Below are 26,433 nucleotides of genomic sequence, written 5' to 3' on the forward strand. Positions count from 1 at the left end.
TCACATAAAGAGGCTGGAACACCGCTTAATGGGCGAGGCCTCCCAGGATCCCTGTTCAGCCTCTCTACAGATTTGCTTTGCATTTGTGGGAAGGCTTGGCTCTCAGCCTCACCATCAACTAATCTACATAAATAATCAGATGGAAGTTAGATGAAATTGCATTAACTTGAGATGAAAGGGATGCAAAGTTCCTTTGCATTTCTTCTCACTGGCCCTCGAGTGTGAACATGCAGACGCGCACGCCACTCTCACACAGCCAGCAGACGCAAGGTAACCTGCTGAAACAAAGCAGAGTTCCTCTTACTTCCTTTATTTCCCTTGCCTTCCTTGATAGCCCTGATTATTCCTTTGAACCACCTCCACTCTGGTTCCTTCTTTTCCCCTTCCCTCCTTTGAAGGAAAGGGGCAAGACACATAATACTTGAGAATGGATTTTTATCCTAAGAATAAACCACAAGCATAAACCATCTTCTGTTCTGTTTACATCCCTTCTCTCCTGCATTAAATCCACTCTCTTTCCATGTGCTGGGATGGGCTAGGGGCTTGTCCAGCTTGTCTGTTTTCCCTCCCTCTTGTTGGAGAGGCATGTTTGAGTGGATATCTGTCAGTGAGGAATGGAACAAGACACTACACTCAGAAATTTGTTTGCAACTGCAGGGATTTGGTTTTTCTCCTCTCCTCTGCCACCCTGAGTGTGATCCCCACTGAGACAGCCCTAGGCTTCTGCCTCTCCTGGCACATCAGCACCCTCAGGAATATCCCTGCTGTTCCTGTCACCCCATGTCCCCAAGTGACAATGCTGAGGTGAGGAACATTAACCCACAGGGTGTTACACACAAGCAGCCAGGTTAGATTTCTCACTGAAATGCAGAGAGCGAAATTGAGCCACCTATCTTCCTGGCATGCTGGATCACACAAGCTGTGAGCTCACCCCCCCTGCTTTTCCTCCAAAGACCAACAACAGTCCCATCACAGAGGAGCCCACAGGTCACAGCTCCCAGCAGCAAGATGGGTTCAAATCAGGCTCCTCCATTACAGACAATTACACACAGGTCTTTCACTTTTCCTGCCTACTTACAGAGACTATAATAGCCCCAGTAGTGAAGAAGAAACAATACCTCTGAGGGATCTTGGTTTCTATTGCAATGCTTATTTACATGTTTTATTATGCAACTAATTAAACCAAAAGAAAGAGGCACCATCATTGAAGCTGTGTTCTTTAAAAAAAAGCAGCAGTTGCTACTGGATGTTGCAATCAGCCTCCTCCACTACAAGACCATTAAGCAAAATCTGAGTAAAACACCCTACTCTCCCTGGGGGAAAGACGTGAATGAGATCTCAAAGGACTTGGGCATGAAATAAATGCTGAATCATCCAGCCTTGCCAACACTGGGCATTCACAGAGGCAGAAGAGATGGGTCCTGCAGAGCTCTGGTTTTGAGTTTAGAGTACCTACAATGAATAAGACTCCTCAAGTCTGGTATTTCAAAGCTGGGCATCTACTCGCTAGGGTCTACACTGGATAATCACATCTGTTTGTATTCCCTGTTTTTCCCCTTGCCTCGAGTTCTTCCAGTGTAAAATGTGGCTCATCATATCCACATCTCAGTGGAAAGGGAGAGGAATACATAGTTGTAAGGATATGGACCATAAGGCACTGACATCAGTGATGGCTTTTTTAAGTACCCAAAATACCTGGCTTTTTCCAAGCAGAAGGTTACATGGGAGTAACTTTTTTCAGCACAGAAAATACACTTCTTTCTTTTACTTCAGTGATTTCTCTCAAGAGACAGTGACTACTGAAAATCACTATTTTTTCTGTCATAAATCTTTAGCAACTTGTTACAACAGATAGTTGCCCAGAGAGATTGTGAAGTCTCCATTGTTGGGGAAATCAAAACCAAACTGGGAGTGCACCTGAGCAACCTAGTTTTGCTGACCCCTGCTTTGAGCAGGAGCTTGAAGATTATCATCAAAAGGTTCCTTCCAGCTTCAACTATGCCACAATCCAGTGTTGCTCTGTCAATTTCTAGAGCACAAAGGCACCTGAGATAAATCTTTTGAAGTGTTAATTCATCCAAAAGACAAGAGTCTCCTCTGCCATCTTAACAATGAGAAAAACCAATTTGTAAGACATTGCTGTACTTAAAAGCAGTGTGTCATAACTGCACAATTTCCACAGGAAAGTAAAACAGGTATGGCTGATGGGTTTTTTGATTATAAAACAGTATATATTTAAAAACATGTCATCAACAGACCAGGATTATTTGTAACATCTGGACAAGCTGCAAACATTTATCAGATCTTTTCATTTGATTGTTCTTTCCAAGCTGGTTTGGCCACAGACCAATACTCTCCAGAAATTCACTGTCCATGGACAGTCAGGGCAGAACTCCACACTTCTCAGTTCCCACACTGCATAGAAAGCCAAGTCTCTCTGCTTTCACTTGCACCACACTTAGATGTCAGCAAGGGAACTCTTGGTCTCCACATACTCAAGTGCTGCTCTTTTAACAGCCAGGACACTTTCTGCTGTACCAAATTTCTTCTCATAATCCAGGTAGCGTTTGAAGAAGAATTTCATCTTCTTTGGTGCCAAGCTCAGGTGTATGACCCTCTCAAAGATGTCTCTGCAAGAAACCAACATGATCCAAATCACTGTGTTTGTGACAGCATTCAATACAAGCTCTGTACCCTGTCTTAACAAAGAGCAGAAAGTCAGGGGAAACATTCAGGGGAAATTGCTGCGAAGTGTTGGTGCTTGAAGAAAGAGATTCCTGACAATCAGCCAAAATCTCTAAGTAGAAGCCTTCTACTTGCCTGCAGAACACTAAGGCTGCTGGTCAACTTAAAGATCCAGACACTGCATTGGACCCCGCATTTATTAAGTGGATGTAGAAAATTACTTCCTTTTGTCACCTCTCAGGAAAAAAAATGGAAAAAATATGTTTTTCCATTTTTGCATTACAAGATACAAAGATTTATTATTCAAGATTGATCTCACCCTTCAGATTCAAGGCAATCGCTGCAGAGGGACAGGTGAACCTCAGTGCAAGGCCTCTAGTTCCTGTCATGCAGGCCACAACTTACAAATCAGTCCCCCTCTGCCCGATGGAACTCTTTGGGGTCTCTTCAGTCCCAGCAAGGATAAGCACTTCCACAAACCCCAGCTGTGGGGGGAGGGAAAAAGTCTCTTTTGCTGTGCTGTGGGAAGCCCTTTACAACCTCACACTGCAGGGTGCCTCTGCTCTTTTCAGGTGTGCTCTGCCCCTTCCCAGCCTGCTGCACCACAACTCACCGTACTTCCTTCTGGCTGCCATGCTTGATCATGATGTCCATGTAGATGGACCAAATGTCTGTCCGCTTGGGATAGCTGCTGAGGGTGCTCTCAAAGAGGGCCTTGGCATGTTCTGTGTCCCCAGAATGGAACTCCAACTGTGCAAACCTTGAAATAACATCCACATCTGGAAAAAGTAATGACATGTTAGGGTATTGCAGCAACTCCCTTCCATGTGATCAAACACAAGTGAGAATTACACAGAACAGTGGCAGGCACAGAGACAGCACCACCTCTACCCAGAGACAATAGGCTCTGCTGTAAAGAGGTTCTGGACCAAGGTGGGATCAAAGTGGGAGACAGAAAGGTCACAGTTCACTTCCCATTTCAGCTCTCTGTGGGAGAAAGAGGTTTATTTTTATATTCATAATGTATCGTGCAGTACCCATGGTGCAGCCCCAGAAACCTGGGCTTAGACCAAGTGAACTTTATATAGAGGGCTGTAAAACTCAAAGCTGCCTTTGCTTTGGGTGCTTTGCTTTTGTGCATCACAGCAAATTCGATTTGGTGCCTTTAGCAGAGGTGCATTTAGCAGTGACATCCAGCTTGAAAGTTCCCCTTCCCTGAGAGTCAGCTGGCTGCACTTTTCACTTACTAGAAATGCTGTCACAAGCAAAGATATCAGAGAGCAGCATATCCCCTGTCTACATTAAGGTCCACAATAAGACTGGGGCAGAGAGAGCTTACGTTCTTTGGTGGGCAGAGCCTTGAGAGCACGCTCCAGAAGCCTGTGTGTAGCCTCAGCCTGGCCTTGCTTCAGGAGGAAAGAGGCGTATTTCAGCCACACGGATTTCTCCTGACGAAAACGCTTCAGCATTGTGTGGTACAAGTCTTCTGCTTGCTGGAAGGACAGAGTTGCGTTAGATCACACATTCATAACAAAGCCTTGTAGCTCTAAGACTCTTATTCTTAGGCTGGGTATCTCTCAACACTTACGACATAAAAGCAAGCATTAATGCATCCTTGCCCACAGTCAATCATAACCATTAATTCCAGTTAAGAACAGGACAGGCCCAACATCTGACATCAGGAAGCTTGCACAGCCAGCATTTGCAGTTTACTGGCATGCCTGAATGGGATACATGCCAGGGATCTGCTTGCACTGTCTTACCTTGTACTTCTCAGAACTGGCATAGATGTCACACAGATGCTGAAAGACTTTCAGAGGTTCATTGTATTGAACTGCTCTCTCAAAGACCTTCATCAGTGTCTCCTCAGTACCATACATGTTCTCCAAGTTCAGCAGAGCTACCCAGACATTCAGCTTCTCCTGTTCTTCCCTTAAAGCAGATGTGAACAATATTCAGCCTTTTGCCGCCTTCACCACATTTTTGCAAACTACCCTACACAGACTCACTCGTAGCAGGCCTCCAGAACAAAAAAAAAGGACATACTGCTCCCTGAAACACCATTTTTGAAATAGAGCACAGCAGTTGATTCACTACAGTTTTTTATCATTGTTGTTTGTAACTAAAAACCAGAAGGTTGAGTCAAGAAAGCACAATATACTTAACCATGCAGTAGAGATGATTTAAGGTACAGCCCTATGGCAAAAGCAACAGGAGTTTCAGCATTTGTTTCATGTTTTGATTCAAGGACATCACTAACAGCATTATGCTCTTCCAAATGCTTCTGACTGCCCAGAAGAATGTCTGTGCACTCAGTGACACCTTCAGGAGCTCCTGAGCTCAGGACCTGCAGCAGGTCAGCTGTGGGCCAGTACTGATGACTCAAGCCAGACCTTCAAAGGGCCAGCTGACAGTTGCTACCATTTAATCCTTCTGAGCTCACTAAAGCAGACTCTGTCACTCCACACACACAGACTCACACTGGTAGTAACCAGTGTTCTTCCACCACAACTACCCCATCATGATTTATTCTTTGGGGCAAAGAAAAGCAGAGCTCCATTATTACCTGAAACTGATTGTTTTAAGTGCTCTCTCTGCCACAGCTCTGGCCTTCTCAATCTCTGTGGCCTGGAGGTGGAAAGCCATGTACCGCAGCCAGAGGATGGAGCTGTCGGGACTGCCCAGCACCAGGCGGTCAAAGTCATCGGCCGACTGTGGCTGCCGACTCGGGTCCATTAGAGCCGCCTCTACTTTGCAAAGTTCCTTCTCCTTCTTCTGCTTCTCCAGTTCCTTCTCCCTCTTGGTTCGTTTCTTTTGCTGAAAGAGCAAAACAGGAGGACTGAGGAAGGGCAAGCACTTCATGGGGGAATAGGGAGGTCCATCTAAAGTACAGCCAGACCTCAGTGTGTCCAAGGCTAAGAAGTTTCTACAAGAAGAGATGAGGCCAACTGTTTAAAAGAGGATAAAATTTAAACACACCCCCCCCATCTCTTCTTGCACAGTTCACACCTCAAAGATGAGCAGCAGTACATGAAATCCCTTCTTTTTTTAATGATATACATTGAGGGACCAAATATTTTGCTAGTCTGGCACCCCAACTGCAGGATCCACACTTTCCCCTTCCCTCTCATTCTTCCATCTTTACCCTCCAGGCCAGTACTCGCCACCACCCTCCTTCACTCTGTAAAAATCCAATACAATTTTTCCCCATGTACAACTGGGGCATGTTGCTCGATCACTAGGGTGACTCAAGTCTAAATTTGGAACCCACAGTGCCATAGTTCTCTGCCTTGTTACCCTGGGCAATAAAGCATCAGCCATGCATTGCCTTTACAGAGGTGAGTTTTAAGGGACAAGGGAAATCCTGAGGAGCAAACATGAAAGGAATTCATGAGTTTGTTTCTGATTTTGCTGAATTGCTCTCACTGGAAAACCCTTCTAAAGGTAATAGCATAAAAGAAAGAAGATAGGTTTTTTATTCTTTTCGGTGTTTTGCTAAATAAGAGGACTATAACTTGAAAGGTTTTTCATCTCCAGGTTTTTCTGTAAATTTATGACACTCAGGAAAGTAAAAAAACAGAGCTGATACTAAATAAAAAAGTTTTGTGTTCATGAAAACATTTGTTTGACTCGAAATACTTATTTTTTTGACATGTCGACATGAGAAAACCTGTTTTCCATGCAGCCATGCTAAAATTGGGCCTTTTCTCCTCTGCTTCAGAGGTATCTGCTTCTAAAGTAAGTGCTCAAAATAGCTGAACAAGTTCTGTGTCAGCTGTCAAAGATTGTCCCTTGGGTTAAAAGGCTTTGCTACAGGGCAGACAGGCATGCAAATACCAAAACATCACGTTACAGCCACTGTGTGGGGTCTCACTGTGCAGACAACACAATTACACAGTACCTTCAACTGCTTATCCTCCTCCTCCTCGCTCTCTGAGCTCTCTTCCTTCTGATCCAGCACAGGTATATCCATTGCATTGTCTTCATCCCAGGTGAAGCCCACGGAAACTTGCAACCTGGGAGCTTCACCAGGCTTCCCTACCTGTTTGAAGGAAGACAGAAAATACCCTGGGTTTTAATTTTAAGTTTTTAAACTGGGATCAGACAACTGCTTTTTGCTTGTGGCATCTCTCTATTCCGTACTATTGACTTCTTGTACTTGCAAACAGCCCATCAGCAAAAACATTAACTCTGTGACCAGTTCTGCTGGAATTTAAATTCCATCCACCTCAAGCCATTTTCAGATGACACAAACACCAGCCTGTGTCACTCCTATCTGTAGCAGTAATACTTACTGTCTTAAAGTCAAACTGACACATATCAATAGGGCTAGAAGGCCATTTCAGGCTCAGGTTCTCCTCCAAACTTCTCACCTTAGATTTCTTTTTAGCTGCCTCTTCCTCCTGGTCATCCTCTTCCTCCTCACGGTAATACACATCAATTCCACTGTCATTTTCATCTGCTGGGCAGATCTTCCTCTTCTTTGGCTTCACCTCCTGCAACAGGTGGAAATGAGTGGACAGTGAAGGACAACAACTGTGACAATCATAAAGGCAGTTCTGATCACAAAGTAAGGAGCCTGGCAGCAGAGAGAGGGCAATGCCCTGGCACAGCACCCCCCACCACTCTCTCAGCTAACAGAGACAGTGGAGAAAAAACCCACACTCGCCTACACAGGGTGCAAAGACCAAAGGGACAGGAAATACAGCTGGGCTGCTATCTCAGCTCCCACCCAAAAGCAATCGTTTTTGATCCTTGTAATCTCCAATGTAATTCAATCTTTTTTTTCCTAGCCTGTATAATTTCTCAGCCTCATCCTTCTGGGATGAGATTGGGATCTTCCCAGTCACTTCAGTACTAGAACCAACGAAGTCCTTTTGCATACACTGTGCAATCACACCCATACCTGACCACTTTCATAGTTTTCTCTTCTCCTTTTTGCCTTCAGCTTAGGCTCTTCTCTTTTTTCCTCATCATCTGCCTCTCTTTTCTCTTCCTCTGCTCCATATTGTGGTAGGCCTAGGGATTCAGGCAAGACACTTGGCATCCCAGTGTCATTGGGAAGGAGAGAGAGCTCAATATGTTTTTCTTTTCTTTTTACCCTGTGGTGCATTGCCAGTAGCAGGACAGAAGAATAAGAAATAAATCAGAGCATTTACAATGACAGCAAGGATCTGAACTTCTTTCAAACCTTCCTTTTATCTTCCCCCTTTCCATCCTCTCCTCTCATCTAACTCATAATCCTTTTTAAAGAACATTGGACCTACCCAAGCACTTTAGCAGTGAGCAGTTTTCCTTCAGGAAGGTACTTTTTATATAAGGAATGTTTCTGTACAAAGTATGGGGAAACATTCTGGAACAGGATTCGGCCCCGGAGAGAAGTGGACAATCTGAGAAGAGGAAGAAAATCCAAAATAAGTATTCTACAGCAGGGGGAAAGAAAAATAAAGTGCATTTGTGGCACAAGTCCTATAAATTGTCTCACTGCCTTTCCCTACTTTAATTTCACCGTGTCATCTTGATACCCAAGAGTAAATTCACTTTGCGACCTCACATTATGCCAGAGACCATCCCCAAACAAGATTCCACAATCGTACACTCAAAGTAAGTTCTCTAAGACACATCACTTGCCAGAATAGTTTTCTCAGGCTACTCACCCAAAGAATACACCTGATGGAGTGATTGATTTGACATAGCCTCTCACTAGTTGGCCTTTTTTAACATCCTTAATACTCATTATTTCAATATCCTCCACTTTGCTGTTTATCTTTGGATTTAGCCTAAAAGGAAAGAGAGGTTAGAAGTTAAAGCACTCATCTGAATAATTCACATTCTGCTCTGGATAGCAGAAAATAGACCAGTATTAACAACAGCTAGTACTGTCTGGAAAACATATTGGATCACAGACATCCTTCAGTTTATTGAAATGTACTAATGGACTACCTGCATCTCTGCCAAGCTCTACCTAGCATTAGGGAATACACATGCTGCTGCAAACAAAGCCAAACACATCAGCCTGGCTTTCTCTGACACTAAGAAAACGAGGAGAGTAAAATACTGGCTGAAATTTTGCACAGCATTTGCTTGGTGTTTTCCCCACTTATTTCTAAGATACTTAATTCCACACTTTTGTTCCATAAGGAAGACAAAGAAAGAGGCTCAATTTCAAGCAGCATTTAGGGCTAAGTCTATTATTTAATCAAAACTGTTAAAATGCAGCTGAACATTGAAACATAACATGTTTGTATTGTAAATTCAGTGGTAGAACTTCCGTCCCAAATAAGAAAACAAAAAGATAAGGCAGGCCTAGAAACTATGACAAACAGAAATTAAATCTGAACCCACTTGAGCAGCTTTATGTTAAGTGTCAGACCCTCCTTGTTCTTTTAATACTGCTCACTGATCTTCCCAAACAAACAACAACTGTATTTCATGATCATTTTTTTCACTAGTAAGAGATCAACAGACTAGAGGGATGATACATACCGGGACTGCCGGAGAGATAACTGGATTTTACCATTCTCATTGGAGAGGATGTAACACCTGCATGGCAGAGGATGGGAAAAAAACAGAAAGCTTTTTTACACACCAAAAAAATAAAAAAAAGCCACAGACTGAAAATAAATATTTTCACTAGCAGAAAAAGAAACAAAGCACTGTGTTCCTTGGAGTACGTTCTGTCTAATACAAACCAGCATTAACAGTTCATAAAACTAGATAAAGGACTTTTGAAACATGTCTACTTGATTTACTCACTCTCTACTGCCAATACAAAAGAGTTAAAGATTGTTACACCTGAAATCACTTGGCCTGTTGCACTCTCCATTCCCAACAGGTATGTGAATCAGGGAAATGCAATTGCTTGTGCATTACAAATGTAAAAACAACTCAATTGCCAAACAGCCCACAGAACCACTGCAGAACTGGGATACCTGGCTACCCTTAGCCCCATCAGCACCTTAGCTAACAGAGTAGCTACTCTCAAAAAGACAGTCCATGAAGGCAGCTGAAAAGGGTCTTCTTCATAAATGGAAAATACAAGACTTTCACCCAAACATATATAAGGGAAGTCAGCATTACTTCTTAGCCACAGACTGATCTTATAGTCTGGTACTACCTCAAGGCAGTAAAAAGCCTGTCACCAAAGGAGAATATTTCTAAGCCTTGCAGCTTGAAGGAATAAGGAAGACAACTACTGACCTGACAATCTTGCCAACTTTGAAGTTCCCCAGAGGATCCTCTGAGTAAGTATCATTCAGGTGAAAGATGCTGACTTTGCCAGTCTTCCCACCTGGCAGTGCAATGGTCAAACCAATGTGTGGAGTCACCTTTGTTACCATGCCTACAGAGATGGTGCCCTGCTCCAGTGACTGAATTCCTGGAAAAGGTGAATGAGGAAAAGGGCTTCATAATACTTCAAAATAGGAAGCAACAGAGGTAATAAGTTAGTGTAGCTGATTTTAGTTGCCTAGTCACATATCAAACCCACAAACTTTTGGTAAGGTGCAGTCTGTGCAATCTCTGTTCACAGCCATGTTTGCCTCGGTAGCCTAGACAAGGTCCCTTAGTTGCACAATTCCAAGATCCAGAATAACCGACAAATGTTGCTAAATGTACCACCTCATGTCTGAGATTAGCAGGGAGTATGTTCAGAAGGGCTCAAACAAGGGCTTCTGAGTCTGAGACACTAGAAAAGTGATTCTTTATTCTAGAGGTCTGACCTTGCTTGTCTTAGATGCTGCTACATCTAAGTCAGGGTCCCAGGGGTTCTGTTCTACAGGGAGGTACAGCTTGGCTCTGGAGTGTAACATCTTCACCTGAGGGGTCAGGGCAGGCCCAACTCCGAGTAAAGCATTGCATGTGGTGGGGTCCTGCTGTTAAGGTTCCACAATACCTGTGAGTGACAAGCAGAGGTTTGTTTCAGTGGCATCTGTTCCAGTCACTGTGGCTGATATTGCCTGGCCATTTTTAAAGCTCTTTTCTGGATGTTTTAAGACCTGAAATAAAAGACACGTTTACACTTATTTGCAGAAAAGGAGCTTTGCACAACTCTGACTAGTGTTTCCCCTATGAATCTTTACACTTTCTATAAACATCTTTGATGACTGATAGCTCAGCACTGCTCCAATGGCTCTGCTATCCTGTGCCAAACTAGCCACAGGCACAGTACCTGCTTGTTAGCAAGGAGCAGCAATGCCTAAAGGGCAGAGCACTGGGTTATGAGTTCACACAGACGTCAGAAGTGTCTGCCGTAATTATGTGTGGCCAAGCATATGGAAAAAGAAGTCTGTGTAGCTCACCAGTAACAGCCTCTTACCTTGGTGTTCAGAGACAGCAGCAGGTGAGGAACTCTTCCTCGAATGTCAGGGGTGACTTCTACCTCCAGCCAATTTTTGAGCATGTTATACTAAAAAGACACCAAATAACCAGAGAAGACAGCATGACACCTTGGGGGAAAAGAAAATCTTCCCTGACAGAAATTTTCACTAACTGTTAAGGCTAAAAAGAACTAGTCCAGCCTTGACTTCTGAACGAAGCAAAAATGGTGGTTTGTTCTTACAAGCATAACATTGCTGTGGTTCACAGGCAAGTGCACACAGACGATCAGCATTTTACTAGAGCCTGCTGGCAACAAACAGGCAGGTCAAAGAGGACAAGTCAGCCTAACTCCATCGAGTACTGAAAATTTTTGTTTCCTTCCTCTACTCTCCTGGTAAGACTGCAGTTGCCATGGGCTGCCCTGACAGTTAATGAAGACCATAGTCTTCAATATTTAGGTCTGAGTTAAGGCCCCCTGAGGTCACACCCACTTGCTGCCTCCCCCAGCACACTTCCTAAGAAGACTCTGACCTCACCTTCTTTACAAAACAGGTGACTGTCTGCCCAACATCGTAGAGTCCAAGTTTCTTAAGGGAACTTTCCTTAAGGTTCAGCATTGCTGTGAATTCTCCTTCTTTTTCACTGTTTGCAAAAGAAGAAAGAGGACATCAGCAAAACAACTTTGGTCCTAATGATGAAGATGGAAGTTAGAAACCCAGGGGAATGTGGTGAGCTAGTACTACTGTGACAAATGCCTTTCACCTCTATCCAGCTGCATTTTTTCTGCCAGGAATTAATTCTTCCCTGATCATAAGAGGAAATCTTTCTGATGGGAATAGACATGACAGACTCCAGACTGGCAGAACCTGAAGCCAAAAGAACATTCAAAGGAAATCATGTGCTAGGAGAGCACTGTAATATTTAACACAGCTACAGGACCCAAGTTAGTGTGAAAGAGAGAGTAAGAGTAACTTGCCTCACTGCATATATGTGGAGGTCCTTGCTCAAGGCCAGCTCCTTCATCAATGAGAGCTACAAGGGATGGGACATCCAAGGACACAAGGTCTGTAAAGCATGTGGAGACAGCACAGAGGCCAACACTTACCTTGGTCGAATGCTGAGCTCTGGAATGGATTGCCTGAAGTGTGGATGGGTTATTGGCAGGCACCTAAAGAAGAGGAAAAGGATCAAAGTTTTTCATGATCTCCCCAAGCCCCAGTCACCCACACTTAATGCCTCTGCACTGGCAAAAAAAACCCAGGTGCAAGCCCTCTAAAACCACCAGAGCCTTCCAGTTCTTCCTATTACTATTTCAGTAGCAATTTAGGTAACTGAAATACCCCAGCAAATTTAGTCCCTGGGGCCTGTATTTAGGGCTTCCACTGGATCTTAATAGTTTAGGCATCTTTTTTTCTTGCAATCTATACTCAAGACAAATACAGCAACACAGGTAGAAAGCTAATTTACTGAAAGCTGGATCTGGGATGGAATATAATAGCAGATTTCCTCAGGCCTGAACTACTCCAGCAAAGGCAGCTGTAACAGCATCTGTTGACAGAGAGTCTAGGTGACCTGAATTGAAACACAAACTGTTTCATCCTTTGCGTTCCTCCAGAAGCAATACCATGTATATGGTCTCCCACCTGTGAGTATTCACATCTCTGCCTCCAATGACTCGAGCAGTCACTTTCTGTCCAGCTTTCAGAGTAGAAGTTGGAAAAGAGCCTATGGACACTTCATCCAGAATGCGGGATGCATGGATTGAGCCTGTCAGCTTGTCATCAATAGCAACAGTGACGTGGGTGGGTTTGACGGATTTAACGGTACCAGTGACAACATCCCCCGGGGACAGCGAGTGTTTCACAGCAGGAAGCATCTCCTCTAATGCTGTCTCCGACTCGTTCCGCACCCTTACAAAAACATTCTTCTTGGCTGGGCCTTGTACTGCTAACAAGACTCCGTGGTCGTTCTCCTTCACTGCCTTTAAGGTGGCAGAGATTGTCTGTCCCACCCTCAGTTTTTCCGAGTCGAAGCGGAAGGTGTCATTGAAGTGGCAGGCGATGGGGACAGCTGCCAGCTGGCCTGTTTCCAGCACAGACACGATGGCAAAGTGCTCCGTGATGTGCTGCACCACCGCAGAGCGCTGCGAGTTCTCTCGGAGCCGCTAGACAGAAATGGACAGAGAGAGTGACTTCTCCTGCTAAGATTTTGATTCCCTCCACTCTACCTCCCACAGTTCTAAAAGAGGAAACAACCCCCCTTGAAATACCACTTAGTTTGCCAGACAAGCCGAAAGACACAAACCCAAAAACTGAATACTCACTCGCTTGGGTCTTTGCTTTAACAGTTCTTCCCGAAGAGAAACATACACCTCAGATGTGAGGGCATCCACATGAAGAACAAATGCCTTCCTCTTCTCACCAGGAGCAACATTTTTGTCTACAAATGAGCATAAGGAGATTATGTCCTGATGACAATGAAGAATTCTGAGCAACTGTGATAGGGCTACATGACAAACACGAAAGGTTTAATTCCTGAAAACCAAAGACTGCGTAATTACTAGTGTATCTGAACCAAATTAGTACCAAACATATAACAAGTGTATTGAAGAACAGATTCTTCCAACATTACTGGCAATGAGGAAAAAAGAAAGAGAGCTTTGTATTTGGAAAACGTCTGATCTTTCTTGGAAAAATGAAGTTTATTTTATGAAGACACAACTCTTAAATAATGAAGACAAGGCTGACTAAAACAAGGTCAAGATAATATAGGTTTTGAAGAAGATTTTCCTAACATTTGCACAAAACTATCACCAGTCTATCTGTTCTCAAGGAAAAAAAAATAAACTCTTCTGACACAGAAGTGCTGGGGTTATTACTTCTGCTGAAGTTAGAGGTTTATCTTGCTTTCACTGGTTTATTCATTCCTTCAGCAAGTATATGCTTGGTTTTGCACAATATGACACCTTTCTTTAATTTTTGAATTGGAAAATTGTAGTCCTGTTTTAAAGTCATTGATTTTTCAAGATAAATTGACAGCAACTTCAGACAGATATTCCTTGAAGTATGTTCTTTCACATGGAAGAAGGAAAAAACCAAGAAAGCTGGAGCTTGTATTCATACTTGTCTATATACAGTATGGTTCAAATGAGGATCTCTGAGCACAAACTAGATGCCCAAAATATGAGACAGGATTAACAGAGGCACAGGGAGGTTTCTATCATATTTTCTGAATCACAAATGGGCCAGCAAGACATAGGGAAACTTAACTACTCTTCAAGACCATCCCTACTCTGATCAGGCTTCTCACTATTAGTTCCTCATCAGCAGAACCCATTTAGGGAGAGGTTTCAAAGTACAAGACTGAAAACCAGCACAAGCAAAGGAAAGACCCTCACCTCCCAAATGGTAGCGGGTGGCAGTTACAGTCAAGCCTGTGACAGAGCTGCTACTGAACAGTGCTGAGCCATCCTCCCTCACATCCTGCACAACCAGATGCACCCTCTTCCCAGGCACCAACTCACAAATGCTGGGCTCTCCTAAATAAAGGGAAGAAAAAGCAGGAAATCAGTTTTACTTCTGTTGTTTCTTTGCAAAACAAAGACAAGCCTTTGCATTTACTCAGCGGTACATGAAGTATTCATCTGCCTTCATATGGGAAAATAAAGCCTAGGCTCCTGAATCTGCAGAAATACAAAATAAATTCTAAGAGTTAATCAAAGTAGAAAGCTTTTTGTGACATTAAGAACCTAATAATATTAGAGAGAATATTTTCCAATGTTATACGAACACTGGCACCCAGCACTGCATATGGAAAAAAGTGAAAGCAAAACAGATTAACACTAGAAGCACAAAACAGACCTGTCACTTCACAATTACAGGAAACAAACATTAAATAGTACTGGATACAGGAAGAATCTAGAAAGATAAACTCAGATTTTGATAAAACCACTGGAAAAACAGCATGTGAGAAAACCCTTGCTGGAGGACCTGTAATGCATATAGCTAAATCTGTCTGAACAAACTCATCCTCACGTGAGTACTGTGTTTGGGTTATCGCAAGCACTTGACCCAAAACCAATGCAAGAGGCTTAGCAGACTTCAGTGAAAAGGGCAGCTTCTTTGGCTTTTTCCAGCTGTTCTTACAAAAAGCCTCTTGTCAATAGCAGACACTGCACACTGCATCTTTTTTCTAATAATCTACTTTGGAAACTGAAGTCTTTGCTTGAACTAAACCTTCTTTCACTTAAATGTTTTTCTTTTCTTGTTCCTCTAGAGCACCATTTTTTTTGGCCTGATACCCTTTAGCAGAACATTTACAATCTTTTACCTCTTCTCAACAAATTCCTGATTTCTTTCAGCTCCTTAAAATATTGATTCAGGAGGGCAAAGCTCTCTGCAGCAGAATCTCCTGAGCTGCACTCAGACACCTTCAGATTGAGGAGCACACGCTGCTTCTCCTCATCAATGCTCATCACCTTTGCAATCACAGTCTGTCCCACCACGAAGTGGTCCTTGGTGTCTGTTACAAACTTGTCACTCATGCTCTGTGCAAAGGAAACAGAGGGCAAGGTTACTGAGCACAGCTGGTACTTATCAACCACCCACAGAGCTGTTTACAGGGGTTTGAGTTACGACTTCATGTAAATGCATAAGAGAAATTAACAAAGACTAAGAAAAACCCATCAATTAAAATTAATTACTGAGGTCACATGAAATCCTTGTTGAAGCTTAAGCTCACCTGAATGAAGTGCTTCATTTCATTCTGGAAGTGATTTAAAAGGCAAACTTAAACCCTTTTACCCTGCAGCAGGAAGCTGTGCAAATACCGGACCTGAAGCCCAGCTGCTCCCTCCTTGTTACTGTACCTTTGCTAAAACTATATTTCAAGCAGCCTGAGCACACACATGCTGCTTACTGAAGTGGAGGCATTGCTTACCACTTTAGGTGCCAGTCCTGTCACACCAAAAGGGAACTCCACAAACACTCCAAAGGGCATCACATTCCTCACATAACCAGTCAACAGCATGCCAGGCTGGATTTCAGAGAAGCTTCTCACAACTTGCTCCTCCTGTACAGCAGAAATCACTGCAGACTTTCTACTCAAGATCTGAACAGCCAGTTAAGAAAAATAGGAAAAGATGAATGAAAGCAGCATGATGCCAAGCAAATCTCTCAGTGCTGCCAACCATTGGGCTAAAGCACTTGCTGCAAGTTAGAGTACAGGAGCTCTAAATGCTGTAATTCCAATTTCTGTCTTGATCTTCGTACACAAAAATTTAGCAACTCATGTCTCTTAAACTGCTCAGCATTAAATACATATGCTCCACAGTAGCAGGAATATCAACTTCCTAACAATTCAGTTCAGATTTTTGATACAAAAACAGCAAATTTTTTCCTAAAGTTCGGATAGGTTTAACAGCCCAGAAGCTGGTTGAGAAAACAAGTCAGTTCACAGCCTAATTCTGAAGAGATTGTAGCCCCAGCTGAGCCTCACTTCTAGCACAAGTTAGAATGCCTCTTTGAAGTATCATTAGCATGACAGGCACTTCCACTTCACATTAACTACAGTAATCTTATATTTGTTGCAGATACTCTGGAATCCTGAGAGATACCTCCTTCCCCACACTTTGTTTGCCTGGTTGAGGTGGCAAAGGATACAATGTGCTCTCCCTTGTCACTTAGATACATAACTCTGGGCAGGACATCTCCCTCTTGAAGACAGTGCCACAGGAGCTTGGAGGTGGCAACAAAGTCAGAGAGGTGCAGCGTGGGGATCCAGGCTACCACATTGTCTTCATCTTCTAAGACGGAAACTTCTAACCCATTATCTTTCTTCTTCAATATTTTCACATCAACTATCTGAAAAGAGAACAAGTACAGTGATATAAAATTCCAAATGTTTTTGAAGTAATCTCTTTTAATGCACAGGGGACGTGATGTGATATACTCCCAGCTATACATGAAAAACTCTCACACCAACAGGGGTGAGCTAAAAAGCATGCCAATGCTGCAGGTAAAATGCAAACTAATTCTCAGCTCCTAGAGAAATAAAGAGCTGAAAAGATTCTGTTGGTTGTGACTTCTCATTTGAAGGGTGAAAGAAATAATTTAATCAAGATTAGAACTGTCCTGTTCCTGCACTAGCAATATCTGCAGGGAGTTGGAAACTGTTTATTGCAAAAACAGGGAAACATTTCAAAACATTTCTCTGAAGCTTTTTTTTTTCCTAGGGAAGCAAAAGCAGCTGTTTTTGGAGCAAGAAGATCAGCAGCATCCAGAAAATAAAAAAGAGGATTCCACCTAGGAGTAGGAGCACTAATTCCTACCTCCAGAAGGACTCTCTTGGGGCTCCTTTGTCGTGATCTCTGAAAACTGAGATGTGGTTTTTGATCCAGGAGGTCAACCACACAGTAAGAAATGCATATTCAATGCTAGTTCCTGATCACCATCAGCTTTCTCAAAGCAAACTTGTTCAAAGTGATACCAAATCATATGGAAAATTAGCAGGAAAAGGCTAAAAAGGAATAAGCCATTGCATTCAATACCTGTCCTATTTGGTATTTCACTTCCTGTTTCTCCTTAGGAGTGAATTTCCATTTGTCCTCAGGGCCAGGCTTGCTTGATAATCTGAAGGACAACAAGAGTCTTTCCTGCTGAGGCTCACATTTTAAGACCATTACTTTAAGAACCTGCAGAAAAAAAAAAAAAAAAAAAGGTATAAAACACAAGTTCAGTCAACCATCCTCCTCAGTTTGCTATCACCTACAAAACAAGACAGGGACATACATACACAGTACACTTTTGTCTCACACCTGAGGACAGCAGGCCAGTGGCTAGAACTTAACAAGTTCAACCACAGACAAATGTCCTGATCACAGAGGGAATACAGAAGTACATAATCATTAAATGAGCTTGTGAAACTACATGGCAGGTCTGTAGAAGAGTTGAGAATAAAATCCAGATCTCCAGATGTGCAGTCAGAAATTCTGACTAGAAAATTACCTTTTTCCTAAACCAGCTAACAAATAACAGGATTAAAGACACAGAAAAGCACCAGAAAAAAATAATGAAGATGGCTGAGATCTCTGTAACTTTGCCCACAACAAAAACCAGAACTGTGAATAACACAGTTCCTGAAGTGCATGTAATTTGAAACCAACAGGATAACCAGAGTAACACTGAGGCAGAAAACATCATCCTTATGATTCTGTAGGTAAGAGTTTTAACTTCCTTAGGAGAAACAGCAGCCTTGAACTCCAGACTTCTACTGAGATCTAAGTCACATACCATGTGACTGTGTTCTTCTGCAGAGCAGAGAGGGCCTAGAAACAAAGACAAGTCAGACATACCCAAATAAGGGCTGCCCTTTTTAGAGCCTGCCCCGTTTAAATGGAGCACAACTAAGTAATAAAGTGAAAGGACATAGACATCTCCTGGCATAGCTGGCTCCCCACATTGAAACAAACTCAACTGCAGATTTCTCTTTCGCATTTAAACATATGGCACAGCAGATTACCTGGCCTTCATAGAAGACTTTATCTGGACAAGTTATGGGTTCTGAGCCCAGCTCATTCTTGGGTACCAGACCTTTGACATCATTGTAGAACTTCACAATGCAGCCAAACTCCCTTGCACACACTACAAAGCCATGCGTTATCAGGCCTGGTTTTGCATCTTCATAATTTGAGAGGACTGGAAGCTTTGATTGAATGAGAGTTTTCTTTAGAGTAAGGATCAGCTTCTTTCCTCCAGGATTGCACTCTAGCACCTACAAGAATGGAGTACAGAGGTTCAAAAAGCATGTCTGCCCTTGCCTGATCAATCCAGCTGCTAAGTACTCAGAAGGGAAGAGTGCAAAGCAGCTGAAGACCCTGTCTGGCAGCTCTCACCCGACACTTGACTTCATCTCCTATGTTGTACTTCTTCTCAGGCTGCTTCAGGATCACATCAGAGAGATGGAGAGATGGCACAAGTCCTCTAATCCCCTGAGCCACCTTCACCTGCATCCCAATAGGTTTTAGAGAGAACACTTTGCCCTAGAACCCAAAATAGGGGAAAGAACTGGTAAATTCAGCATGAAGAGCAGACTGTGGTCAGGTAGGAAACAGCCAATACACTACAACACCTACATCACCAAATCTAATCACATTAAAAAAAAAAACCAAGTAATCTTAGACCAAACTATACTCCACTCAACTAATCTGACCCATTAACTTTTATACACTTCATACAGTTGTTGTACAGTCTCTTTTCTTTAAGCATAGACTACTTCTGCAAAATCCCTATCAATACCAGCAAACTAGAATTGTTTCCAGAGACATATCCAATACAGCCCTGACTCAAATAAAACAATCATAATGAGTTCTGCATATCAGCTCATTGTGATTGTTCATACATGAACTTTTACTTTGACTGCAAGGCAAGTTTTAGTTTCTTTCACTCAAGTCTTTTTAAAAATGTATTCAAGGCCACAAATAAATGACTGACCATAGGTAAAATTTGTTTGCCTTCACCACATCATGAATAAAAACATGAACAAAATGGGAAGAGTATTGCATTCCATTAATCAAGTCCTGCAAGACAAGGTTTTTCTCATTTTCATCTCACTAGTCTGCATCAGAAGTTGGACACACATATTAGACAGGAGTGCACACTGGCAAGATCACTGTTTTAAGTGTAACATGCTCGGGGGTCCTTCAGAAGCTCACCTGCACCACATCACCCGAGTGGATATCCTGGTATTGCAGAAACTGTGCTTCAATAATCTGACTAGAGAAGAGACACAAAGAGAACACCAGTCAGTCATCTTGAAGGAAATCCAGGATAAGACAAGACAGTCCCATATCTGACTTGTCCCAAATATTCATTATTCCACACCCTCCCCAGTGTTCTACAACTCCAGAGCATTGTTTTACTCCAACTGACCAGTCTCCCAAAACAGCTCTTAGGACATAAAGCTCAGGGAGGTTCACCAGGCTCCATTCCAGGTGACAGTCACGCAGTTATGGCCTCATGAAAGGAGGACCCATTATCTGCTTTTCTTAAAGCCACAAAGTTGGAAGTACTAAGAGGGACTTTATAACACAAATGAGCTGCAAGATCACGACTCAATTTCCTGCTGAGCCATGGTCTTCTGACACAATCATGGCAGAACTAATTTAGCCTCCTTGTGCCACAGTTCACCAACAATATTGATGGTGTCCCAATTCCACAGCGTATGGGGAATATGTGCAGAATGCCCAGACAACCTTATGTGCCACAACACAGATACAAGTCAAAAACCTCAAATGGCAAGTTCCAGCCCAGTAAAGCAGTGTAATATTTTCCACTCTCAAACACCTTTCTAAATCTTCAACCAGTCTTCTGGAAGAGTGTATCATACTCACTGCTTCAGAGATACAATACACATCTCATCCATCAGGCTGTAGTCAATGATCCGACATTTATGTTTGCAACCTTCCTTAAATGCCCCAGGTTTAAAGGATTTTCTGGTTTTTGAAAGATGTTTCAACTAGAAAAAAAGGAATTACAGGTGAGTGTTTGGAAAGTGGAAACACTGATATGGGCCTTAGGTTGAAGAGCTAGCTTCTGACAAATCTGTTATTCTAACATTCTCTTTATGCAGATTTCACCAGCTCTTCCACAACAACCCTCCTACATTTCAATTCAAACAAGGGCATGTACCATTTGACAAGCACCTCGCATGCTGTCTTAATTTTATTGCATTGTCTAAAAAATAGGATAAAGGCAAAAAATAAAACCCTCCTAGCCCCCTTTCCCAGAAGACTAAGATAGATATGGAGGACTTGCCCCACCAGCCTGGCACTTACCCGTGCAAATGCAAGAGTGCCATCATCAAGCTCAAAGACAGCCCCAAACTGCTTGTAGAAGGCTTTCACCGTGGCCTCCTCCAGCACGGCCCCCATGCGCTGGCCGGGGAGCTGGCGTGGGGCTCCCCCTGCATGCAGGAAGGGCGGGCGCAGAGTCAGCCGAACCGCCCTCGACGTGGGGTGTACAGACAGCACGCAGGCCTTCACCTGGAACACAGCGTGCTCATCAGACAAAATAGGACAAAGGCACCTCACTCATGCTCGTAGACATTCTGCTTGGTACCTAAACTCTCTGCCCACAGACAAGCATTTTCCAGAATTGCTGCTAAGACATCACTCGCTTCTAACAGCTTCACCAAGGAGGGGATTTTGCTTTTGTCTGTTGTTTACAGACTAGGCTGGTATCAATGCATGGAGGGAAACATGACCAACACAAGTCATGTTTCTATCCCTTGCAAATCTCCAGGCTTCCTAAATAAGTCTTCCAGGAATGGTTTTGCCCTTTACAGCTTTAAAGCAGCCACAATAGCAATTCAAGTAAAAGATATGAAAGAAGACTAACAGCTTAAAGATTTCAAAGATAATTCCACAGAAATGTCGGAGAAGATAAGAGGTGTTGTAAATAATGCAACAACTCCAGGCATCCTCTACCCTCCTTACCACTTGATCTGGAGAATAGCTCATGGATTTCTCTGGGTCCATGTGCATGAAATCTACAATGCCAGTGAAGTAAGACAGAAATGTCACTTTCATCCCAAGTGGGTCCACCTAAGAAGGGGAACAAAAAGATGCCAAAAAAATTTCTGCACTCCGTTTTCATGCAGCACAGAGAGCAATTCACACATTTCAAAAAATGGCACTGTCAGTGTTAATCAACAAGCACATCAGAAGAGACAGAAAAACTGCTAACAATTCTGCTTTGCACACTGTTGAGAAAACAATCCTTTAGTTTTTTGATAATACTGTCTGTAGTCTGCAGACTACTGCTGTCCTGTTGAACACTTCAGCAGTAAAGGCCAGGAAGCACAAAATGAATCCTGTTCTGCTTTGAACTCCAGCACCAACTTCAGTCTGAAGCCTTTATACTCAGGGCATCACAACCAGAAATGAGATCAGACCTCAACTGAATGCAGTGGAGGGGAGTGTCTAGCAGATTATGTTTGTTACTGCTAAGTAACTGAGACCAACCAGAAATTTTCCAGGGCATAAACTCTCACCTCTGCTTCTCCTGCCTTCAACAGCGCTCAAATGAAACCAACCCAACAAAAGAAATCCAAACCAGAGCTTACCTTCTGCACTCGAGCTTTCACCACCAGCCCTGGCAATAAATTAGAGAGTGCCCAGTTCTGTTGCTCTGTGGCAATGGATGCAGCCACCTCCGATCGATCAATGGACAAACAGACCACCCTACCCTCATTCTTCACTTCCACAATGAGGCAGTTCAGGTTCTGGCCTATCTTCAAGTCAGGCCCTACAAAGACAAGTCACAGCATAAAAACTCTACCAAGAACACTCAGAATTTCCTCCCACCCTTTCCAAAGTTTTTACAGAGTTGCCTCTCAATCTAAGCAAAGTTTACTGCCAGCAGGGCTTGGAACACAGTCTGTCAGATCATGGGCTGAAACACAAAGACTTGTTGCAGACCAGCCACAAAGCTACTGTTTGCAGCAACCTGCAAAGACTCCACCTTGACCCAATCCCACCAAGGTGCACTAACACCACAGATAAAATAAACTCTAATCCCCGTCATTCTCCACCTCCATTTCAACCCAGCAGATCCTCCTGCACTACTTCTTACCTTTTTTGACTGCTTTGATGTAATTTTTGGCTTTCTGATGAGGCAGGAAAGCATGAGTTCCAGTGACACCAATATCTATGAGGTAGCCATGGTCTTCCACACTCAACACAGAGCCAGAGAGCAACTGTTGGGAGGAAAGCATTGCAGCTCAGCAATGTAATGAAACAGCTGGGTCTTCAAAGAATGAACATATGGTAAGAGATTCCCTCTTGTTTTGTATGGACAGAGAACTGAGCTTTTCAGACCAGTAGCAAGAATACTACATTCTTTCTTATTGCACAGCTCAATTAACAGTGAGGTCTTAACTCTACCTTTATCCAGCTATGCACATAAGGAGCTCACAAACTAGCAGGAAAATAATTGTGATGCTCAAAAATAGCAGATGCATACAATCATACAGCTGAAAACACAAAACCTAAACAACCAAGCACATCTGCAAGCCATGCAATATATTACTCTCTGTAAAAAAATAACAAAGAAATCTACTCAGAAGGAAATCATTAAATAACTTGGCCATATTGAAACAGAATAAAGTGAATTAATTTCATGAATGACAACCTGGAGACAAGAACTAAACCCACCCTCTCCTCACAGGTCTCTTCGATGGTGGGAGCAGCTCCACATTCTGCTCTGATCCTCTGTAAAGACAAACTGAAATGCAAGAGCATTTCAGGCTCTTGAGAGCCTGAAATGAGAGGCTGTGACAGACCCAGAAAACTTACCATGCCTGCTGCTAGTGCTGCAGAGCTCAGGCCCTTGTTGACCTTCTTGGGGTCAATCGATAACTTGACACTGCGACTTCCATCGTCACGTTTCTCAATGCTGGTCACGATGCACCTCACCAGAGTCCCTGGAGAAAACATCTCTGGGAGCGAATTCAACTCCTGCCCAGCAACATGATCAACAGAGAAACATACCATTTTTACAATATTAGACAATATAAGGCTAGAATTTGTTACTGAAGCAGATTTTGAAAACAAAATCCCATGGCAAAGTCCTGTTTCTCTGCCAACACTACAATAACAGGCAGGAAATACCACAAACACCAGGATCTCAGCAGAGAGGCAGGCATGACACTATGTCATCTAAGCAAGACTGAGAGGCTTTGCTTAAATACACTGTGTGAGTTGGAGTCAGGAGACTGCAGCTGAGGAAACAGTGAAACATCTACAGAGTCAACAGTGACCTTAACATAGCCCCCTCATCAGTGGGGAAAAGCACCAGAAAAGGGGTAGTGCTAATCCCACATTCCACAACACCTTGGGGAAACTTAGGCATGACTGACAACAGAGGCAGGGCAGCTGATTATTTAATTTTATTTTTTTCTAGCCTTCAGCTGTTACCAGGAAATTGCAAAGTCTGCTTGGAAAATCCTGTTCCAAACCAAGGCCCATTAATGTCAAGCTCCTAAGCAACACCTCAGGGTTGGTTCTGAGGTACTAACAACACTCTCTAGCTCCAAGCACAAATCACAGCCCCAGTTGCAGGTCTCACCTCCAGGAGTTCTCCTTGGGCCACCTGCTTGGTCAGCAGTTTGCTGTAGGCATCGCTGATCTGCGTGACCGACACAAACCCGGAGAGGCCGTTGGGCAAACTGACGGCGAGCTCGTAGTCACTGACCTCTTTTATACAGCCAAGGAGCAGCATCCCCTCACTGAGCGCCTGGAAAAGCAGGAAAACAGCATACTATGGATATCTTGGCACATCAGTGATAACAGGGGGACAAGCAGTTAAGTTTTGTATTGGTTCACAGATATATTTGGCATGTTTAGGGAAGAAAAGCTTGCCATTTTTATGTAGCCCAAAAAAGAGAGGCACATAAAATCAAACATTTATGCACCAACCTCAATTGTGAGTGGTCCAATATTCATAACATTGTCTTTAACAGCAGCTGTTTTGTCTGCCTTGAACCTTTTCTGCTTTCCTTGATCCTTCTGGCTCCTTTTTCTTTTCTGGGATTTTTCTTCATGATGAACCTAAAGCAGATTACAAGCACAGAAGGTTAAAAAATAGAAGTGGATAGAGAAACAAACTTTGCACTATGGCAGAACCCTCCTGCCATGAATAAAATACTGATTTGGACAAAAAAAAAGAGAACCATCTTGCTAACTGTTGTCTGTCTACATGCAAGTCTTCCGAAGTATCTCCTTTGGGCTGAGGCTGATCATTTATACAGCTCAATCTTGGGAATGGAGGAGTGGTGCAAGAGATCTGCACCACACTCTTCTAACAGAAGGACCAATTTAGCCTGTATCTAGTAACACCAGGCTCACCATGCAGCACCTTGAGATAAGTTGCTTGTGGAAAGTTTAAAAGTTACACCCTGATCAATAATTTTGACTGAACTTTCTCAGTCATCATATCCAAGACACAACAGATATCAGGGATCTTTCAGAGATCCGGAGGATGGTGGATGTCAGAAGACATCTATTTTTTGGGAGTCCATTCTGTAGTTTACTGTAGAAGTAACAGGTAGAGAGGGCTGCAGTCAAATTCTGACAGTGAAGAGCTCTGAGAAGTTAATTAAGAACATGCAAACAACGTACATCAAACAAATTGTCCCGCTCCGACTTTGGCTTGGGTGTTTTTCCTTCTGCAGGTTTCTTCTGAATGCCCCCTCGAGGAAAGTTTTCTTCTATGGATGCCATGCTTGGACTGCTCTGGGACAAATGACAAAGGAGAAATGAAACAGTTATTGTGCTTGTTCCTCACGAATACTGAGAGTGAACTACCTCCAAAATAAGAAAGACTTTGGATGGCTGCTCTCATTAGTCAGTGACAAAACAGAAATTCACATTCCAATGGATTTAACATTTGACTACAATGAAGTGCTGCAATGGTCTATCTAAATATGCACATCCATAACACTTTTTACTACTGCACAGTTCCACTGAGGTATTACAGTACTAATTTTTAAAGCACTTAGATACGCCACATACATATCCATAAAACTGCTTTAACCTTATGTTTCCTAAACCAGTCGTTTTTATATTCAGTGGCTGAATTCACCAGCTTCAGTCATCAAGGAGAAAGCTGTGAACAAAACATTACATAAGCTTGGCTTGCATTTTTAGTTTTTGAATGCTACTTATGATTACTTATGATTAACATAACTAGCTACCTCTTTGTCTAAGCCATCAGTATATGGACATAAAATAGGTGTTTAAACTTACTATTTCAATCAATAAACAACATCTTGCTTATTAGGCCACAATTCACTTGTTACTACTAATAAATAATAATAAATAAAGTAGTCGCTAGTACTAAATTATTATTGCTTATTGCGCTAATACTACTACTAATACCTTTGCTTATTATCAGCCAACAGTACTCCTACAAAATACGGCGCTGAAATCCTATGTTCTCGGACTCGAGGCAACCTTTAGACATACAAAACTTCTTTAAATGGAAAGCACATGATAAATCGAAAGCCCATCAAGGCACGCTTCACCTCAGGGCTGGCTAAGGAACACAGACGCTTCCCACGGCCGGCAACCGAGCCGGCTCCGCTGGAGCGGGCAGGGCTGGCACCTTACCTGCCCGGGGCTGCTGCCAGGGGGAATCGCCGGATCGGGAGTGTTCCCGGGAGCGGGATGGGGACGGTTCCGGGATCGGGAGCGTTCCCGGGATCAGGATGAGGACGGTTCCCGGCAGCGGGAGGCGCACGCGGCGCCGGGCGGAAGCGGCGCGCGGGGCGGAGGGCAAAGGGCGGCCGGAAGTGGCGGAGCCGCTCCTCAGCCGCCCGGCGGGGAGGGGGCGGGGCCAGGCCGCTCCCCGGGGGCCGCAGCCAATCGGCGCG

General features: G+C 43.3%; 1 protein-coding gene across 1 annotated transcript; it reads right to left on the reverse strand.

Moving 5' to 3' along the window:
* Nucleotides 1-1,134: 1,134 nt before the first annotated feature.
* On the reverse strand, nucleotides 1,135-26,284 carry PDCD11 (programmed cell death 11). The gene is made up of 36 exons (XM_066190987.1): nucleotides 26,171-26,284; nucleotides 25,181-25,294; nucleotides 24,479-24,610; nucleotides 24,129-24,296; nucleotides 23,357-23,518; nucleotides 22,635-22,758; nucleotides 22,126-22,307; nucleotides 21,497-21,604; nucleotides 20,837-21,043; nucleotides 20,393-20,517; nucleotides 19,715-19,775; nucleotides 18,896-19,042; nucleotides 18,523-18,774; nucleotides 17,552-17,695; nucleotides 16,665-16,865; nucleotides 15,943-16,113; nucleotides 15,334-15,550; nucleotides 14,402-14,542; nucleotides 13,328-13,443; nucleotides 12,648-13,168; nucleotides 12,110-12,172; nucleotides 11,541-11,646; nucleotides 11,003-11,092; nucleotides 10,580-10,682; nucleotides 9,886-10,063; nucleotides 9,172-9,228; nucleotides 8,343-8,465; nucleotides 7,953-8,075; nucleotides 7,592-7,787; nucleotides 7,059-7,181; nucleotides 6,587-6,727; nucleotides 5,252-5,502; nucleotides 4,449-4,617; nucleotides 4,025-4,178; nucleotides 3,299-3,464; nucleotides 1,135-2,630 (listed from the first exon to the last, which is right to left on the reverse strand). Exons 2-36 carry the CDS (start codon nucleotides 25,280-25,282, stop codon nucleotides 2,459-2,461), a joined length of 5,496 nt encoding a protein of 1,831 aa, XP_066047084.1. The 5' UTR covers nucleotides 25,283-25,294; nucleotides 26,171-26,284; the 3' UTR covers nucleotides 1,135-2,458.
* Between the last annotated feature and the right edge of the window lie 149 nt (nucleotides 26,285-26,433).

The sequence above is a fragment of the Chamaea fasciata genome, unplaced genomic scaffold (assembly GCF_029207755.1).
Source record: "Chamaea fasciata isolate MVZ Bird 193981 ecotype frontalis unplaced genomic scaffold, bChaFas1.0.hap1 SCAF_9, whole genome shotgun sequence".
Lineage (NCBI taxonomy): Eukaryota > Metazoa > Chordata > Aves > Passeriformes > Sylviidae > Chamaea > Chamaea fasciata.

Bases quoted from the DNA above. Each gene is read 5' to 3' on its own strand.
- PDCD11 (XM_066190987.1), bottom strand. From the start codon at position 25,282: ATGGCATCCATAGAAGAAAACTTTCCTCGAGGGGGCATTCAGAAGAAA. The intron at 21,044-21,496 runs GTAAGGAGGGTA...GCTGTGTTCCAG, and splicing joins GCTATTCTCCAGATCAAGTG to GTGAAGGCCTGCGTGCTGTC. The intron at 20,518-20,836 runs GTAAGTGCCAGG...CTTTTTTTCTAG, and splicing joins GCACTCTTGCATTTGCACGG to TTGAAACATCTTTCAAAAAC.